A 20,042-nucleotide genomic window follows, 5' to 3' on the forward strand; every position below is an offset into this window, starting at 1 on the left:
ATAGCTGCATACACACTGGATCCCTCTGACATACATTAATTAGATATTTTTATTTTGAAATTGTCATTAATTGGACCCTGAAAATCAATTTATTATAGTACATCTCTTTGAGTTTGCTTGTCTCTTGATGTCTGTCATTCCCAAGAACACGTGAACTTTGTCATATAGGTATTCACATCACTGTAAAACAGGGAGAGAGACCAATTGTCACTGAGAGAAGATCACTGCTGTATCTGAAAAGTAATACATTAATGTATATATGCTAAGGTATGGAGTCCGCTACTAATCCCAGAGATCTTTGCTGTATAATCAGTTTGCTTCTGTAGAGGGGGACTATTCTGTCTTATAATTTGACAGGACTTTTCATAATATACAGTATATTGACAATGCTGAGGGTATTTATTCTAGGCAGTTGTTTCCTAATTGTGGCACATATACTGCATTGTAGGGCACAATAGTTTAAATAAAAATTTCAACATCATTTGTGTCTCTTTCATATCTTATTTTGGATGAGTACGAGTGTGTGAGCTGAAGGGAATGTCCTGTCACCGGGATCCCTCTGAGGGTTGGGAGGGTTGTGCTATGGGGTGTCAATTCAAATGTTCCTCTGGTTATGAGTAGGAAGGCTAGTGGGAAACTATAGCTAGTCAGAGTCCGGCTCATGGTACCCAGGTGGTACGTTGACTCAGTCCCTAACTACTGATGTTCTATGCTCCTAAACATAGTTCTGCTCCTGAGCAGAATCACTGCAACAACCTCACTTGAAATACTTAGAGACTCTCTAGACAAATATAATAAAGTGTCTGGATGCAAAAAAAGATTCCAAAATAGAAATTCTCCCACTGGGACTAAACATAACATACATCAAATTGATGCAGAAAGAACTAACATGTAAAGTGGCATCAGATACGATTAGATACCTGGAGTTTAGCGTAACCTCTATGCTCAAGGGCTATACCTTTACCTAACTCAGAGAATGTACCTAGACTTTGGCATGTGGCATAAAAGAAGGCTTACATATATGGCAAACATTGTATGCTTCTTGGTTAGGCACATTGCAGCCTATAAAGATACATATATTTCCATGACTGTTATACATGTTTCAAGCCTTTCTCTTCCAATAAGGGATGAAAGATTCAGAGACTTCCAGGCATCTTTATTGAAGTTTGTGTGGTGGGCAAGCACCCGAGAATATCTATGAAACTATTAGAGAGCGACTCAACCCTACATTCTAGGGGAGCGGCCTAGAAGGGAATCAGAAAAACACTGGTTGATATGGACAGGGCAGCGGTGAGTAGAACTATATGGGACCTGGTGTGGCTTCCTAAAACTCAGACATCTGATAATGTGTACACAATTTGCCACAATATTTAGACCATGCTCAAGGTACGGGACATGATAGCTGCAAAACACAATGCCACATCCTTTCCGTCGCCTCTGATACCCATTTTTGGTAATCAAGAATTTACACTAGGTGAGGAACACCCTAGTTTTACTATGGAGAGACAGTGAATGGAGGATGATATTCGATACATTTATATCAGGACAGATTAGATAATTTGAAGACTGTAAAAGAAAATATTATTTGCCTGAGGTAGAGAGACTCCATTACTATCAAATCCAACACCGGGTATTACATAATGGAGTCAAAGAAGTAGAAGCAGCCAGAAGGACACTAATGGATGGAGAAAAAATTCTCCCATTCTATCATAGATTAACGATGTGGATCTCTACAATATTTAAATATCTAAGTATACCCATGGTGGGGGATACATGGACCTCCATGGACAAATGGGACGAACCCCCCCAGATTAAAATAGCATAGAAGAGGTGAAATCTCCTGAGGCAGGATATGTCCAAACACAGAGAACCAGTACTGAAAATAATGACATTATAATATATAACTTCAGATAAGCTTCATAGAATGGTTCTGGGAATGGCCTACACATGATGGAGTGAATATGAGGTGGTGGGTACTCACTTACATGTCTGGTCGTCATGCTAAAGTTAGCTAACTATTGTAAGGAGGTGTTGAACTCTATAAGGGAAGTGGTGGGTTACCCGATATCTGTAGAATAAGATTTTGGGATTCTGGGCCTTAGGGCTACCAAGTTGAAGGAGATGGGAAAGGGCGACTGAATGTTACTTTAGCAACTCCTATTGATAGTCTGTCTTACTATCACCAGATTTTGGAAACAACTATTTTCCCTACATGGCACACATGAATCTAGCATGTGTGGGAGATTATAGCGATGGAAAAGGTAGTGGCACACATCAATAAAACCACAGAAGCTAATACCAAAACATGGCAACCATTGGTGGACTATACAGGAAAGGCAAACTAGGGGAGAGGAGTTGGCCTAACAGCAAGGGCAGTCGACCTCGAATCTGGGGAACTAGGTTCGAGTCTCGGCAATACCGCTGAACATCCTGTGATTCTGGGCAAATCACTTGATCTCCCCATGCCTGACAAAATTGAATGTGTCCTCATGTATGCAACTGGTGCTATGTAAAGCGCTCTGATACCCGATTCGGGTCCCGTTCGTGCTATATAGAACTCTGTATAAAATACATGTGAATTATTCTCTTCTCAGAGGTTGAGAGTACTCAGATTTGTTTGACTAATGAGGGATGGCATGCTTTCAATGGGAACATAAAACTTGGAAATGGGTACCAGAGGGCAACATTACCTTTTAAGAACTGCTAAGCATGATAAGTACAATAGGAAAGGAAAAACACTTTGTGTGGGATTACAGTTATTGAATAACAATCCACAGTTTATTGTTTGAAATATATGAGTTTTGTGATGAGAATATAACAGGCATTTACCAAATGTATAATTAGGGGTAGCTGATTCTCCGGTACTCATGCATTGTCATAGTGTGTTAATTTTGATAAATCTATACTACTACTATAAAGAGAGAACTTGCACCTTTTGGCCAGGTAAACTCGGGAACCACAGCGCCAATCTACACACCCGATACATCTATGAAAATGTCAGGGTGTGTAGATGGACATAGGCTATATAAATAAAAAAAAAAAGTAAATTAAAAAAATTAAGTTTGTAAACAAAGTAGTCCCCTGAAAGTAGCGCCGGCCGGGACCTAGCGCTGGCCACGACGCGACGTGCGTGATGACCGCGACGCGACGTGCGTGATGACGATGAAGGAGGAGCGGCGGTGCAGTGACGAGCGGCTGTGCAGTGAGGAGCGGCGGCACAGGTAAGGAAAGGGAAAGTTCAGTGCGAGACTGTGTGATGCAGGGGTAGGCAAGAAGGAAGCAGCAGTAAAGGAAAATTTCGGAGCGCGAGTGAGTCGGGGCGGGAGGGGGACGCGGGAGGGGGGCGGGAGTGAGTCGGGCGGGAGGGGGGCGGGAGTGAGTCGGGGCGGGAGGGATTCGGTGCGGGAGGGGGTCGGGGCGGGAGCGGGTGTACTGCCCCAGCCCCTTTCTGCCCCAGGCAACGCTGGGGCGGGCTGCTAGTGCTTAATAAAAAAGGATTTGAAAAAAGGATCCGTCAATGTAAGGACCATGGGCCGCTCTACCCTACTGTGAGAAAAGGTAGTGAGCATATGGTCAAGTAAGTGGCCCACAAGATGGATGACTTCTTTGGCGTAATGGGAGAGGCCAAGCACTTTTAGGACATCTAAAAGATGGATGTAGTTGGGATCAGAGGCAGATTCCAAATTAAAGCTAGGTCCACAAAGGGCTATGAATGTTTGAATAATCAGAGGAGCAAGATGTGAACTGCTCCCCCGGAAGATGATACACTAAAGTCTCTCCGAAGGCCAGGAAATTGGGAGTGCATTGACCTTAGCTGAAATAATGAACAATTGAGGGTGGAGCATTTAAATGATAGCCATTCCATTTACAAATTCATTAATTATGTCCTGTTTGATTATGTTATAACCAGAAGGATTTGCAATGGCTATGTCAGAGGCAGAGATATGGTTAGTTCCCGGAATGTGCTTGGAATGGGAGACATGCTGCTGGGGAATACATCTTTAGAATATTCGCTTTCCTGTGCAAACCGATGAATATCTATTCTCTGTGGTACAAATTCCCCAAAATATTTTTTTCAATGTGTTTTCATTAAATATTCAAAATGTAAATGTTCCTAGTCTGTGAAAATACAGCCATCCATGACAGTTTTCACTGTGGTTTAAAATTCTTGCTTAATTATTCTGAATTGCAATTTTACTTATTTTAAAATATGTTTTAATTAATCACCTTTGAATGTAGTCATTTATAAACTACAGGGAGTAAAATATGTGTATTTTAAAAATAATTTTATAATAAATTGAATTAATAACAATACTTTGATGACAATAAACATTAAGGTAAAGAGTGGAAGTATGTAGTATGTAGTGGAAGAAGTAATATCAAAGTTCAAATTTCTAAATGGTAACTCATGAAAAGATTCTCTCTATCCATAAACAATAAATCTATAATGCTAAATATGAGATCTCTCTGCAAATGATTTGCTGTACCTCTTAAAAAAACGACCCAATGCATTTGTAAGGAAGATAAACAAAACTTCTACTTCGAGCAAAATGTTACTGTTTTAAAATTAGAGGGTATTAGGTGACAGAGAGAATAAATACAATAAGGAAATATATATGGAGGTGGATGTTGGGCTTAGGTGGAGATCTCCCTCATTAATTATCCCACACCCTTTAACCCCTTCGCTGCGGGGGATATTCCCCTGCTGTGCTGGGGGGGAGGAGGGTGCGCACAGCGCTCACATGCTCATGACGAGCTCAGCTCGTCACGGCCACACCCGTTCCCGTGGAACGCTCAGCACAGCAGGGGAATTATCCCTGCATGCGAGCGTTCCACGGCTCATGACGAGCTGAGCTCGTCATGAGCACCGGAGCGCCGTGGCTCATGACGAGCTTAGCTCGTCATGAGCATTCAAGGGGTTAAAATATATTATTCCATGAATGTGAAAAAATAATACCACCTTTCACTTTTTTTAAACAACTGGTTATATATATGTATTTACCCCTAACTGTCCATTGAATTCAGGCAGCGCCATAGAAAAGGTGTTAAATTTAACTTCTCCTATTCAACCATTATAATGGCCAAGAGTACACCGCTGATTTTCTTGAGCATAGAATGCTAGCATTCTAGTTGTTTATTAGAGCTCTGTGGTAAAGCTACGGTAGAAAACTGGGCAATGAACTTTACTGCTACGGAAAGAAATTCATCTATCACTCAGTATGCCAGACCTCTTATTCTTGCATGCATGGGGACAATATTTGACAATTTATATAAAATGCAAACTAATTTTACCATTCTGGAACGCAAACCACATTTTCCATCACAAAAGTCACCACACTGATTTGATCATTTAACACAATGTTCTCCATAGGGCAACTTTTCAGTTCTCCAGCTCATAATCAAGCAGCACACCATTCAGTTGTGCCATACATTTGGCATGAATATCGAATATTAGCACTAAAGTTGCTCATTAGAATTCAGTAGAAAAGACGTTGTAGTAGACACAATGGGTTCAACGGACAGACGGCTGCTTCAGTTGGAAATACATATTTTACTCAACGGGGCAGAGAGGTTTCTCACATGAATGAGGATGAGGCTTATGAAATTAAAAAAGGAGTGTCCCCATGTACCTTTTGGACCATTAACCATAATTTCCATGAGAGAATCATGAAGAATGTCTGTTTTGTTTCAAAGATGCTTAATCAAATCATTATCAGAGTCTCCGCATTTTTCACGAGGGGAAATCATCTCAGAACTCATCACAGTTCAAACAAATCATACTGCAGATACAATTAATGGCTTATATTGAAAAAAAAGTTTACTATTTTTCACTCATCCTATATGATTTTTTTTGTCAACACTCAGACTAAATTATTACTATAATGTATACCAAAAAGTCAACATGTTGGAGCCTTATCGCCCCGAAATTACAACATACATGCTTCTTATTACCTTCCATCTAAATAGTACCATGAAAAACAAACCAATTAGCTAATAATGTTGCTCATGTCACCCAAAATTTTAATGGTGTGGTTTAAAGAAGCAGTCTGACCCAAGGACGTGGGTACTGCGAGATCGTTATTGACAGGACTGGAGAAGGCCCTTCGGTTTTTCCTTGGGCCCTCTGACTCCACCCGGGTCAAAAACTCCCAGGGCGTGCCCCTGCCCCCCCTCTCCCCTCATAACAATTATTCAGAGTATTAACAGCTGCAGAGTAGTCAAAACATTCACACTACAGAGGCATGATACCTCTTGATAAATTACATTCATGCCTAAGCTATGTTGATTAGCACATTGTATCTCTATCTTGTTTCACTCAGTTATTCAGTCACTCAACTGAGGAAGATCACAGACAAATCACTTTGCTAGTGTTTTCTACTCCAAAACATGTTGTCTTCTTATGGTGAGGTGAAGCTGAAAGGAGAATAAGTGGCTGTCTTTCGACTGAAACGTGTGTTAAAGCATTCTGTTTTTTTTTTAGACTGTGGTAGGAAATGCAAGGGTCACTAGGACTAATAACATGCCTGGGCGACCCAGCAAATCATTTCTCTAGGTGAAGATTAAACTGTTCTACTCCCAGATCAATAGTGCCTTGCAGGCACGGATGTGTATAATGCAGCTTCTCTACTTCCTCCCATTGTGGCACTGAACTGTCCTTTACTTGCACATGCGCATATCTTTTGCAAAACCAAGCAGTGTTGCTGGAAGTATGGCTGCAGCACCCTCAGATATCCTTGATGGTGTTACGATGAAGAATTAAACAATGAAGAGGCTTTGGAGAAGCATTGACAGTGTGGTCAAGTACAAACTGTCACATGATGATGGGCTTTAGTTATGGTTTGGTGGGCGGCCCGTTGTTCCACCATGTGGATGGAGTAAATTACTCTGTCGCCATTGAGGATGCCCACACGGCAAATTTGTTAATGAGCACTTAGCAGTCAGCCATTTATAATGCATTGACAGGATCCACCGTCATGGTGGTTCCTGCCAAAGCATTTCACTATTTGCTGCAGTTCTGTACCAGTTTTTATTTTTCATTTTCAAAAAGAAAATTCCGAAACAAAAATTACAAGTACTGCTCCCCTCACCAAGGGAGTCTCCTCCCATGGCGGGGGACCATTGTTTGCATTTTACTGTCCCTGACTGCCAGGATTTGCCTGGCAGTGATGGACAATAAATAACGAGCTATATGTCTGCCCATCCTGATTGGGTGGTCTAACATATAGCCATTTGTCTGATGGCCCCTACTCTCTTGGGCCGTCAAAGAAGTTTGGCCACGTCAGAGATGGAGTAGTCTTCACCTGAACAACTTAACGCTCAACCGCAATTACATTTAGCAAGTGTACCTGTATATTGGGGAGGAGGGAACTGTTGCCATTGTGACAGGGTACCCTCTTTGCCAATTTATAAATCGGGCCCAACGTGCTGCTAACTGTTTGAACATGAGAGCTGTGCTTACAGTTCCTTTCTCTAACGGGTTTGTTTTGGGTACTTTATAATGTTGATTAGTGACACTTTTGTTGATGAAATAAAGAATGTCAGTGGTTTTCTAACACAAATGGAAATAAAGACAGAAATAAAGTAAAGAACAAATATCTCAAACGGTATATCAGCAGCTTGAAACGTGTCATGGCAAGGGTGCAACTGCCTAACCACCAGCTGCTGGTTCCTCTTCCCGCGTGAGCCGCACCCCCTCCCAGTGCCCGCCCCCAGCTGACTCTGCCCTTCAATACCTCTCGCGGCCCCCGATACGCGGGCACAGCTCGCAAAGAGGTCTGTTCCCTCAGTGAGCCTGACGTCGCTACAGGAGTAGCCCTGTGAATCTGTCCCTGTTGCCTTGGAGCCGCTGTTAAGAAGACCAACTGCGTGGCCGCAGAGGAGGTGAGAGGCGCGGCCCCGGGACTGCGAGGACCAGCAATCACCACCAGCTGCTGGTTCCTCTTCCCGCGTGAGCCGCGCCCCCTCCCAGTGCCCGCCCCCATCCATCCCAATCGACCATAAAATAAGCCCTACGACGCGCAGCGCGGGACGCGCGCGGGTCGCAGTCCGGGGCGAAGACCGGGCAAAGAGCGGGCCGTTTGAGGCCTTTCGAGGCCCGGAGAGTCTGGTCTGGCCCACTCCCCTTTCCTTGTCTATTGTATGAGATCCCACCATCTACATAGCCAACAGTAGTATCTGATCAGTTTGAGAAAAATGGTTGTCACCAGAGGTACCAAATTAAAAGCCCCGGGTACCGTTGGAAAACTGCTCGGGCCCATGGACGACTTCATCACGAAGGCGAACTCGTTCATAGACCAAAGTATCTCATTAATGGAAGAAAGGGTCTCTTTGGACCTTGCCTTTGCTAAGAGGTCCTCATTGGGAAACCTGGCGAACGCTAGATCACCAGCTGCAGGAGGAGCCACAGTAGCCGAGGCCAATCCAACGCGAGAGAGACGCAGTCTACCCAACACAGTTGATTTATCTGTGTCCCAACTAGCTGAATCACAGCTTAGTACCGACCTTGAAAAAACCCCGGACTTAGTTATGCAAACTTCCCCACCAATTTCCTCCTTAGAAAAAATGATAGAAAGGGGAAGGAGGGAGGGGGCGATAAGCAAAAAAAGGGTGGTTCCAAAAATCCCTATCCCAAATAATTTGTCCCTTTTACCAAGTACACAAGAAGATAGACCGGCTAGAGCAGAACATCTAGCCGTCCCAATACTAGTACATCATTCAGAGTCTGAAACATTCCCCTCGCTTACCCTGGATTCCCAAATTAATATACAATCCCCCAGGGGACTGAGCGAATCGGAGGTTCCTAATCCTTTATTGGCCAAAATAGCTATAATATTTAAACAATCACTGCAACCCTTGGAGCAAAGACTAGTGAACTTGGAGACACAGATTCTTCAGCTCATAAAAAACCAGCATCATGATCACCCCGTAGGCTGCCAAAAAGGAGGGGGAAACAACGTAAAAAAGCCACTCACTGTAAATTTAACTAACGGTAAGTTTCATTAGACTAATCCCCAACAGAAGACACGCCAAACCACAATCTCCATTGCCCCCACCAACACTATTAACCAGAAGTCACTAATCACTCCGACGATCCCTAATCCCTCAACAAATATATCTCTTTTGACGACCCCAGGAACCCCAATTACCCCGGCCCGATCATAGTGTCATCTAACAAAACTACCAATAAAATTCTTAATCAAACTTCGAATAAATCATCTAGTACAACTCCGGTCCCTCAGCACCCAGGTCCGAACTCCTCGTCGGTGAGGCCGAGGGGAAACACCGTTAAAAATTATGGTAAAACACGATCTCCAGCAGTTTTCCCTCCTGAAGCCTCACCGTACGTGGCAATTATGACTGGTGTGCCTGAGCTTACTGACCCTAATTCCGAACCTGGTTGGTCTCTAAAAAATAAAGCTCAACACTGGTTGCAGACCAACCGCCCGATCCCGTCTACATGGACGGGAAGGATCAGATCTGTTGTAAGAGTACCCTGGGTGGGCAACACTCGCAAAACTATCCCCGGGGACTGTCTAGCGATCACATTTGAGGACCCACGAATAGCAGACTATATCTGCTCATGGGAGGACATCACCTCACAGGGTGGTATTAAGATCAAATCACTCTCCTTCTTTTACCCTTTCAGACAACCAAATGGTATTCACGAACAAGTGCCCCCTTGGACAGTTCCACTCCCTAGACAGAATGATTCAGATAACTTTAGGTATCATGGTCCTTCAAGACACTATGACATAGATTATTCCTGGAACACAATAGCTCCGCGCTATCAAGGGGGAGGATGGGAAGATAGGAGACCCTACCAACAAAGACAGTTAGCCAGAGACCATCCTAGATGGGACCCATGGTATAACATCCCTCTGCAAAATAGGTACAGCAGACTTGAAATGGCTGATTGACCATCAAGCGATAATATACCTAATAATCTCCATGTACCACCTAGCCCGGTCTACTTGAATAGTCCTCCGATCTCCACGAACCTGGAAGACGTACCCCCAGTCGCACAATCAAATGAGGCCACCCCTTTGACCTCTTTGAAATCTCGTCTCTATTGGAACATAGCAGGTCTTCGTTCCAAAATCGAGGATGGGAGTGCGCAAAATTTCCTCAATCCATATCAAATAATCTGCCTCCAGGAGACCTGGATCACAGAAGAACTACACTTCCAAGGTTATAAATCCTACTTTATCCCGGCTATAAGCAGCACAATGGGAAGACCCAGAGGTGGGTTAGTAACCTACATAGCTAACACCCTGACTCTGATAAAAGTCGCTATAGTTTCCCAGGATCCCAATTTTCAAATTCTCTCCTTAACCTTTGTTAACAAGGAGACTATCTTCCTGACTAATATATATAACAACCTCCCGGAAGATCAATTCCTAACTCTCCTTGGACATATTCATGAGAGCCTGAAAAAATCCTATCTATGGAAAACTGGTAACAAGACAACCCATTTAATCTGGGGTGGAGATTTTAATCTCCACCCATGCTTAAAGATTAACCCTCTTTGTTGTGGGATGGCAGATGAACTTGATGTTCCTTTGGCACATTTTATACACAGTAAAGCAGGGAACTTATTAAATTCAGTCCTCTCTGACTTGGACCTGCAAATTGCGAACCATCAGCAAATAGAACCCAATGTATTTAGTTCGACCTATGTGGGCAGAGGTCACTCCACGACAGTAGACTATATACTTTTATCACCTGGTCTACGGGCTCTGGTCAAAGACTTTGAGGTCATCGGTAACCCACTCAGTGACCACTCAGCTTTAAAGATTAATTTGCACCTGTCACCAACCAATACTCTAAATATGGAGATTGCAAGTACGTTAAGACAAAATAAATTAGAGATTGGCAAACAGAATGGCTATACAATCAGATGGGCTAAGATTAACCCAATGGAAGTCACAAAAAAACTTTTAGTACATACATACCCAAACATCCTAAAATGCCTTGATCTATCCTCTGATCACGAGGAAGTCCTAGAGAACTTTCATCAAATTCTGGTCACCATTAAGGACCTACTGACATCAAAACCCAAAGTCAACCATCCAATAAAGAAAAGGTGGTTTGACCACAATTGTACAAAGGCCCTAAAAACTTTAAAATTAGCTCTTCACAATAAATCAAGAGATGTAGCCCAAATACAACTTCTAAGGCGCAGATATTTAAGTGAAAGAAAATTGAGAACTGCCCAACTAAAACAGAAATTGTGGGACGATCTCCATGAGAGTGCGGCATCGAAAAACAGTACGCAATTCTGGCGTATAGTCAGAACCCCATACCTATCGGATTCAGGCGCCCCTAGAATAGAAGTCGCCATAGACGAAAAGACATGGGTTGAGCATTTTTCTAACATTTTAAAAAAAATTTCCCCAAAAGATTTAACGCCCCCAGGAGCACAGTATCCTATCTCGCTTAATTTCGATATTCCCGATCTATTGGAGGCACTGCAGAAAAGTAAAATCGGAAAAGAGCCAGGCCCTGATGGAGTCCCAGTGGACTTTTTTAAAATCAACTTAGATCTTTGGGCCCCGATTTTGACAAGAGTGTGTACTGCCGTAGTCCATGAGGGAGTGCTATCCTCTTGGACAAAATCAATAATGGTCCCCGTTTTTAAAAAAGGGGACAGACAAGACGTGAAGTGCTATCGGCCCATCTCACTGTTGGATTCGCTCGGGAAAGTAGTGGGAAGAGTAATCCTAGAGCGTCTCCAGCAGTGGAGTGAGGACCGTTGCATCATCTCTGACATCCAATTCGGCTTCCGAGAGGGTTTCGGAACAGTTGAACAGGCCCTCAACCTCACCCTATTGATGGGAAAATATACACAGGCCAAGGCTAATAAAATCTACATGGTCTTTGTCGACCTCTCCGCAGCCTTCGACTGCGTTTCGCACGCTAAGCTGTGGACAATTCTCGCCCAAATGGGAGTAGATCCCCCCCTCCTGGATTTTTTACGTGAACTCTATTCTGGCGCCACGGCTAGAGTACGATTCGGCGTAAATGGCGAGCTGACGGCCCCGTTTAGCGTAGGGCGAGGAGTCAGGCAGGGTTGCGTCCTGGCCCCCTTCCTCTTCTCTTTCTACACAAATGGCTTGGAGGAGGAGATGTTGAGGGGGGCTCAGGACCTCCCACGCATTAATCATCGCCTGATTCCCGCTCTGCTCTACGCGGATGATGCGGTCATCCTCGCGCGTACTCCCCGTGAGCTTCAAAACTCACTTAATAGGTACACGACTTTTATGAGCAATTTGGACCTCAGAGTAAACGTGAAGAAAACCTTTGTTATGACAGCAGGTAGGGGCTCCCAAAGAACAAAAGCCATCCACCTTGAAGCTCAAAAACTCGACGTGACTTCCCAATACCCCTACCTGGGCATCATGATCGACGACCACCTAACATGGAAGCCAGCAGTAGTTACAAGGGGTAACCTTTTTAAAAGATCAATAGCTGCTCTAACGAGCTTTTCCCAGAGACTTGGGCAAAGGCCTCCTGTGGATCTATTAAAAATTTACACTGCCAAGTGCCTGGCTACTGCCACATACGGTGCGGGAGTTTGGGGATATGTTGACACCAGTTATATCCAGAAGGCGGAGAACACCTTTCTTAGATTCCTCCTGGCAATGCCGAGAGGCACCTCAACATACAATTAATCATTAACAGAAGAGGGAGGGAGAGGGAGTCGTGGATTCTGTCTCCCCTAGCAATTATTATAAACAAAATGGAATCCACAAGGTGGAAGGCGGTTGTTACCACAATGGTGGGGAGCAACCAGTGTTGTTAAAATACCCCTCACACACACGCACTAACATGGTTGGGTTACCCTAATCAGTAGACCACAACCACTCTAGCACTCTTTTAACAATACCAGCCGGAGACTTAATAAAAAAAAAATTCTGTACTCACGTGCCAGGTATTTTTTAATTTTTTCACTTTCACCTCACCACTTACATCTTATACCCACACACACCAAACACATAGTTCACAAGAAAAGTGCTCCTGCGTAGTCGTGAAGTCGTAGCACGCCGCATCCCGTAGAGGTTTGCGAAGACCCCGATGATGAAGCATGACACCAAGGGGCCTGTTGGTGTGTGAGGGGTATTTTAACAACACTGGTTGCTCCCCACCATTGTGGTAACAACCGCCTTCCACCTTGTGGATTCCATTTTGTTTATAATAAGCACCTCAACATACGCCATGCATCAAGAACTAGGAATTCCCTATATAGAGGACCTAATTAAAATAGAACCTGTGATGCTGTGGCGGCGCATTTGGGCATCTGAAAACAACAATCTGACTCAGTCTATCATCACTGACTCGATGGCGCTTGAAAAATCTTCTAGTATAAAGTGGCTGTCGTATGTAAAAAAAATTCTTACAGACCTAGACCTCCAGCACTGTTACCTTAACCCAGATTCCATTAGGGACATTTCAAAGAGAGCTCTTAAACTCCTAGCACTAAGACACCTGGAATCGCTAAGATTATCATCAAACGCAATGAAAATGTCGGTTGTCCACGCGAACATGGTACAATTAGCTCATGGCATCCACCCATATTTGACTCTGCAATTATCGATCTACGAGAGAATGCTACTAACACGTTTTAGACTAAATTCTTTTTTTAGATTGGTCACGTTCCCTGAGAAAAACTGCTGGAAAGATACTCTCTCTCCTTGTCCGTGCGATGAAGTATCCACACAATCAACCTTACACGTGATTTTGCTTTGCAAATTCCACCGCTCACACAGAAAAATCTGGTTATTGCCAATTTTAAGGACTTGGGGTCTTAGACAATGTAGACCAGCTCTTCTTAGACTCCAAATGCTGGAATCAGAAAATGTTTGTTATTTCGTGAGCAATTTTTTAAAATGCATCTTGAAGCACAGAAATAATTTATAAACCGTCTTACTGATGCTACTTCATGCATATTGTTATAGAAAAACTTTTTAATTAATCTTTCGATAATAGCTTCTTTTTTTAACCATACAAAAATGTAATGAATGTTGAATATTGTGTCTTTTATGGTTTTTCCACTGTGAACAAACCGAAATAAAGAACTTATTATTATTATTATTATAACTGCCCTAATGGAAGCAAGGAAACTGGGAGCGGTTTGCCGAGCTTTGATAATGTAAAGCTATTACATTTGGAGAGCATAGAGCCCCACACTCCCAAGGGCACTGGTGCCAGTGCACATGCTGCACTATTGGGGTGTACACATCAGGTATGGAAAGTAATACAGAGGAACTCAAGTCAGGTGATATAGATGGCCAGCACCCTCACCCTGAAAATTGATCCAGCACTATTGAAGCTAAGGTTACAGATCTAACAAAGAGGACCATTCCAGTAATTTCCAAAGGGTACTAAGGGCCTCACGAGGAAGGTGCATATGAAATCCTGTTGAGAAACTGCCCGCTCACGTTGAAAAAGCTGCTGCTTGCGTAAAAATCTAGTTAAGCGTCAGAAAAGGAAAAAAGGGACCGCTTGCGCTGTGCAAGGTGCTGTTCACAATGATTGCACAGTGTGGAAAAGCATCCAGCACTGTGCAATTACAGTGAACGGCATTTTCTATAGAACTCCACCGCTTGCGGAGCTCCACAAAGTGCAACAGATGTTGTTTGCCACTTTGCGGAGTTCCGAGTAGTGCAACTCCGCGAACTCCGCCCAGATTTAATATTATCAAGAGCCATGCTCCCCAAAATGAGGAAGCTAATGCAACGGGTTCCAGAGCAGACAAATTAGGACTACTTCTCAAAAGAATGTGTCAATGCACCAATAGCGGTAGCATTTCATAAGTGTCCCATAGTCCCTCCTCTGTTTGAAAATAGCTTCCATTTGTCTCCAGAGAAGTCTAAATTGGGTAATGCACTGGGCACATGTTAAATAATCAGCCTGTTTAGACTTTTAATGCAAATATTAGAAGAGTTACCAGAATGCTGAATTTTTCAAACATATATAATGCTTCCAGGGAGAGCACCCTTCATCAGAAAAACATGCCAAACCATGCCTTCTTTGCATCATCTCCAGAACTAACCTCTGTTTGTCTATCGGTGTATATTACATATATACAGGCGAATAGTCTGTATGAAAATAGTCAACTTCCGTAAGATGTGATGCTAAACTGACATGTATTTCTAAATAGCAATAGAAAGTGCCTTATTTAGAAGGTTTATATGCAGAAAGCTTCACCAAAAATCTCAAGAGCTTGCAACATATTCAAATTAATTTTGCAAAGCAACACCCAAAGGTATGAGAATGGGGTGGGTGGTAGGTAGTATTAATTGTAATGTATGTTGAATTATTAAACTCTCTGTTGTTGTGCTTAACTCCAAATTACATAAACAACGGCACTATGTTGTGGCCTACCATAAGCGCCAGTGTTGAAAATTAAGTCCAGGGGCCAAGCAACTGAAGCCACCAGCTCAAATTAAGCGTTGGAAACAGCCCATGAAAAAGCAGTAGAATGCTTTAACAGCTCAATCTATGAGCTAACACTGGTGGCTTCTATCCAACATCAAAAGTCATACATTATAACTACAAATCACTGGATGTAAATGGTCAGTTTTACCAGTCTAGCAACGAAGTTTAAATAACTACTTGCCACAAAGTAGAATATTATATATAAATAAGCACGGTAAATATACGTCATAAACTGGAAGGACAAAAATACAAATTTTCTCAGCTTGATTCACTGTTACTTTCTTGGTATTTTTAAGTTGGTACTTTTCTCTTTCAAATAGGTAATTTACTTTGAGAACATGCATCAAAAGAGAGCTGAAGAATGTGTGTGCCCTGGAATATGTAGAGAAAACATATGCAGGCGGGCAAAAGACTTAACTGTGGTAAGATAAGCAGGAAATTCTGACCGTTTTCAAACACATCTGCTCTGGAGTTACAGACACTTCTTTTAACTAAACCAATATTCACTTTTATACAGAACATTAGAAATTATAATATAGCAGGCCAAATCAAACCTGGCATTTTATGCATGTGTAATTCACGAAACAATAGGCACATGTGAAAAATATGACGTGTGTGCATTTATTGTTTTGTGGTCACTTATATATACGTGTGACAAAAGTGTGTTTAGATGCTTTGCAAGGGGTGTGACGTGCATATCTGTGAACACCCTGTTCACACAAATATGTGCCTTCTATACCTCCCATTCCCCTGTGCAAGTACAAATCTTGAATAAGGTTTCCTCAGGAAATGTCGGAATGGGTAAAAGGTAAAGAGAAAAGAGAGGGACCCCTTAAATGTACTCAAGGGAAATAGGGTACTACTACCATAACAAGAAATGATTCCCTTGACCCCAACTTAGATTCCAATACAATAATCAAAAAAAATATCAAATATCGCACTTGTATTTAATAAATGATCATTAGATATTTATAAAAACATTTTTAATGGCATCTTCATTTCATAGTACAAAACAAATTAAAACAGGTTCAAATACAAGTAAACACTTGTAACACTTCTTAAAACAATTCTTTGTGCAATATCTCACAGGAGATATCTCCCCTATTCTATCAAACAAAACTATTAAATAATCAAGCAGATTTCAATTTATGACCAGCATAAAGAAAGAGACAACACAAATATTTAAACGTAACCCCTTGTCTAATACCCGTACATATCCAAGGAATAATAGGACCACACTATTGATTTTCTGATTCAATCGACATTCAACAAATTGGTGTCCTTCCTTGAATTATGTTTTAGCAGCGTAATGTGCACGTCTGGGTAAGAAACTATGGGTGGGTTGAAGGGGACCTGTATGGAAAGTGTGTGCGCACTGTACATGTGACTTGCGTGGATTATTGTAATCATAGGGTGTATCTGTAGTGTTTTTTACTTCAAGGGGATCCATTTTGGAGGCCATCTCTGGTCACTGTTTCAGACTTGTTCTGTTTCAAGTTCAGGCACTAACTAGGAGAAATTTCAAGTAATACGTTTGAAATTTAGACATCTTAAACACAAAAAAAGGTACTCAGCTCTTCGGTCGCAAGTGCTTGAACAAACACAAAATGGAAAATGGGTATAGCCTGCCAGGCAGGTATGTATACGTTTGAACATTCCTGAGGTCCTGTGAATAGTAGAAAGACAGACACCCTAGCGAAGTCCAGGGACAGTCCCTACCCCCTTAATTCTTTCTTTCTTCCCCAGAGGTGTTACTCTAGACAGCTTCATGTGGTAGCTGAGTGGGAATATCTCTCTCTTGTGTGTTTGTTTCATATTTCCCCGAATGGAAACACCTAACTCCACTCTCCCTTCCTTCTCAACTCCTGAGTGACAAAAGCCTGACCTTTCTGGTGCTACTAAACAAATGTCAAAAACTGTGTGAAACTACTCCAGATAGGGATTTCTTTCATCTATGTTGTTGTCTGCAAGACTAGGTTAAATATTAGGTAGAACCCAGGTGAGTGTGCAGATATTCTTATTGGCAAGCCCCTCGCATGGCGGGTGGCATATATACCTGAGATTCAGAACAAGATTCTCTGGGTTCTGGCTGCCCTAACAAGTGGGGACCCACTTGATATTTTCTTTGCAAGAAGAGCTTTTGAGCGTGTGAGGTTGAGGAGAAGTCTGTGAAGTATTCAGCCCACCTACTTTGTGACTAAGGAGCAGTGCAAGGGCTTTATGTGCTAACCCTGAGAGAAGCTGAATTTGCTTTGATGCAAGAGGCAGGACTTGCTGAGGGAAGAGAGTGTCTGAAGTGTGCCCTGCTGGAGAGTGCTGGCCAGCAAAGAAGAGCCTGGCTGTACAGGAAGGACAAAGAAGAAGCTTTGGAATCAGGAGGCCCTTGATAAATACCCATGTAGCAGCAGCAATAGGGGCAACAAGAAGCTGTTCATGGGAGTGTTTTCATCTTTCTACTGTATGCCCTAGAAAAGCTAACAAATCACAGGAAGGTGTATTATTATACATCTGGGCAGCCTATTACAAGTTGCCCGCCCCGCCTCCCCCAAGGGACAAGTAGCACAATTGTAGCTGTTTTAGAAATTGCTTCCCTGTATTAATGGTAGGGTAACACAAATGTTCTTACCCCACCTTGGGAGCCCATGGGCCTGTGCTTAGCATGCATGGGTGGAGGAGTGAGCTCTCAAGCATAGGCATCCATCCAACATAAAAAAAAGAAGGCAGGGAACTATAATTAGTTTTACTTACCGAGCCGACCATGCAGTGATCGGATTCTCCATTTTCAAAAAGAATAACATCTTTTATGAACACTGATATGGCTCTCAGTATGAAGGACATGAAGAGGTGCATGTGGATATAATTCCGAGTGCAGTGCAGCTTTCTGTGGGAAGGAAAATTAGTTTAGAAACATTATTGTTTTTTAAAGTTGTAAGGGCATTTTTATAGAAACATTCTTAACACACTTGTTTAAAACATTTAATTTTACTATAAGAATAGACTAGACAAGAGTGATGTCAATTGATCCTAAGAATAGCAGCATTTTCTCCTGTCCCTCTTAATAGTTTTCATCAGTCTTACATATTTTAATGTTTATTAGTATTAATTTAACATATATCACAACTAAATATTCTGATTTTCTCAGATTAACTTTCCTGATTAGGAATCAATACTTTCATACATTTTATAGCTAAATGCCTGTGGACTGAATTTTTTGTTTATAATTCAACTTTCTCCTAATTCACTGTATTCTTCTTTGCAAGCTGTTTAAGGCTTACCACATTTTTTTTAAGTAACCGGCTGCAAATTGTGTAGCCAGGTCTCGGTCATAAAAAACACATCCGGGGAGTCATTAGTAAGGATGTCAAAGATCTCCATATGATGTTTAACCAGAGACCTGACATTTAGGCTACATATGCTAATGGCGCTCACCCCAGGCACGCAATTCTGCCGGGATGGTGTTTCTAAAGAGCGGATACGGGAAGGGGAAGGCAGTCGCCAGCTGCAACAAGTGCAGCGGTAAGGGCCACATAGCGGTGCTACTAAAGGTAAGGAGCAGGTAGGGAGACACGCTCGAATAGCCAGCAGGTCTTCTCTGTAATACCTGGTAATAGATGTAGCCATGTTGTAAGGCATAAAAGATAGAGTCCTGCCGCACCCCGCACTTTCCTTCGCGCTGACGGGCGCAGACGGGCAGGACTCTGGCGCGACTCAGGCGCAGGGAAGGCGCGCCCGCTGCGCTGATCCGCTGCGCGGTAGAGGGAGCTTTAAGTAGGCGTCCCTCGCCTCAGCCAGAGCGCTAGAGCGCTCAACGATGTACCCTGAATCCAAAGTGCACCACTTCAATATGGCGCCCAGAACCAAACCCACCCGAGGAACCTGGCCCGCCAAACAGCGGTGTGGGACCCGATTTATAGTGCAGGTAAGGGGCGTTTAAGATGACCCATTAAGAACAGGGGATAAGACAAATAAAATATGAACCAAAATATCAGATAGGGATTTTTAAAATAATAGCGATATAGACGCGCTAGACGCTATGCAGCACGCATGTACCTTCTAAGGCGCTCGCGCTTCTGCTCGCCTTAAGTAGGCGTCCCTCGCCTCAGCCAGAGCGCTAGGGCGCTCAACGATGTACCCTGAATCCAAAGTGCACCACTTCAATATGGCGCCCAGAACCAAACCCACCCGAGGAACCTGGCCCGCCAAACAGCGGTGGGGGACCCGATCTATAGTGCAGGTAAGGGGCGTTTAAGATGACCCATTAAGAACAGGGGATAAGACAAATAAAATATGAACCAAAATATCAGATAGGGATTTTTAAAATAATAGCGATATTGACGCGCTAGACGCTATGCAGCACGCATGTACCTTCTAAGGCGCTCGCGCTTCTGCTCGCCTTAAGTAGGCGTCCCTCACCTCAGCCAGAGCGCTAGAGCGCTCAACGATGTACCCTGAATCCAAAGTGCACCACTTCAATATGGCGGCCAGAACCAAACCCACCCGAGGAACCTGGCCCGCCAAACAGCGGTGGGGGACTCGATTTATAGTGCAGGTAAGGGGCGTTTAAGATGACCCATTAAGAACAGGGGATAAGACAAATAAAATAT

At 43.0% G+C, this 20,042-nt stretch overlaps 1 protein-coding gene across 1 annotated transcript in view; it reads right to left on the reverse strand.

The window, feature by feature from the left end:
- The window catches only part of VIPR1 (vasoactive intestinal peptide receptor 1), an 851,558-nt gene that overhangs the window by 269,713 nt on the left and 561,803 nt on the right, over nt 1-20,042 (reverse strand). Inside the window, exon 6 of the mRNA XM_078665320.1 lies at nt 18,187-18,319. Coding sequence (XP_078521446.1) covers nt 18,187-18,319 — 133 coding nt within the window. The remainder of the gene's footprint in view (nt 1-18,186; nt 18,320-20,042) is intronic.

This window comes from Lissotriton helveticus, chromosome 10 (genome assembly GCF_964261635.1).
Source record: "Lissotriton helveticus chromosome 10, aLisHel1.1, whole genome shotgun sequence".
In the NCBI taxonomy this organism is placed as follows: domain Eukaryota; kingdom Metazoa; phylum Chordata; class Amphibia; order Caudata; family Salamandridae; genus Lissotriton; species Lissotriton helveticus.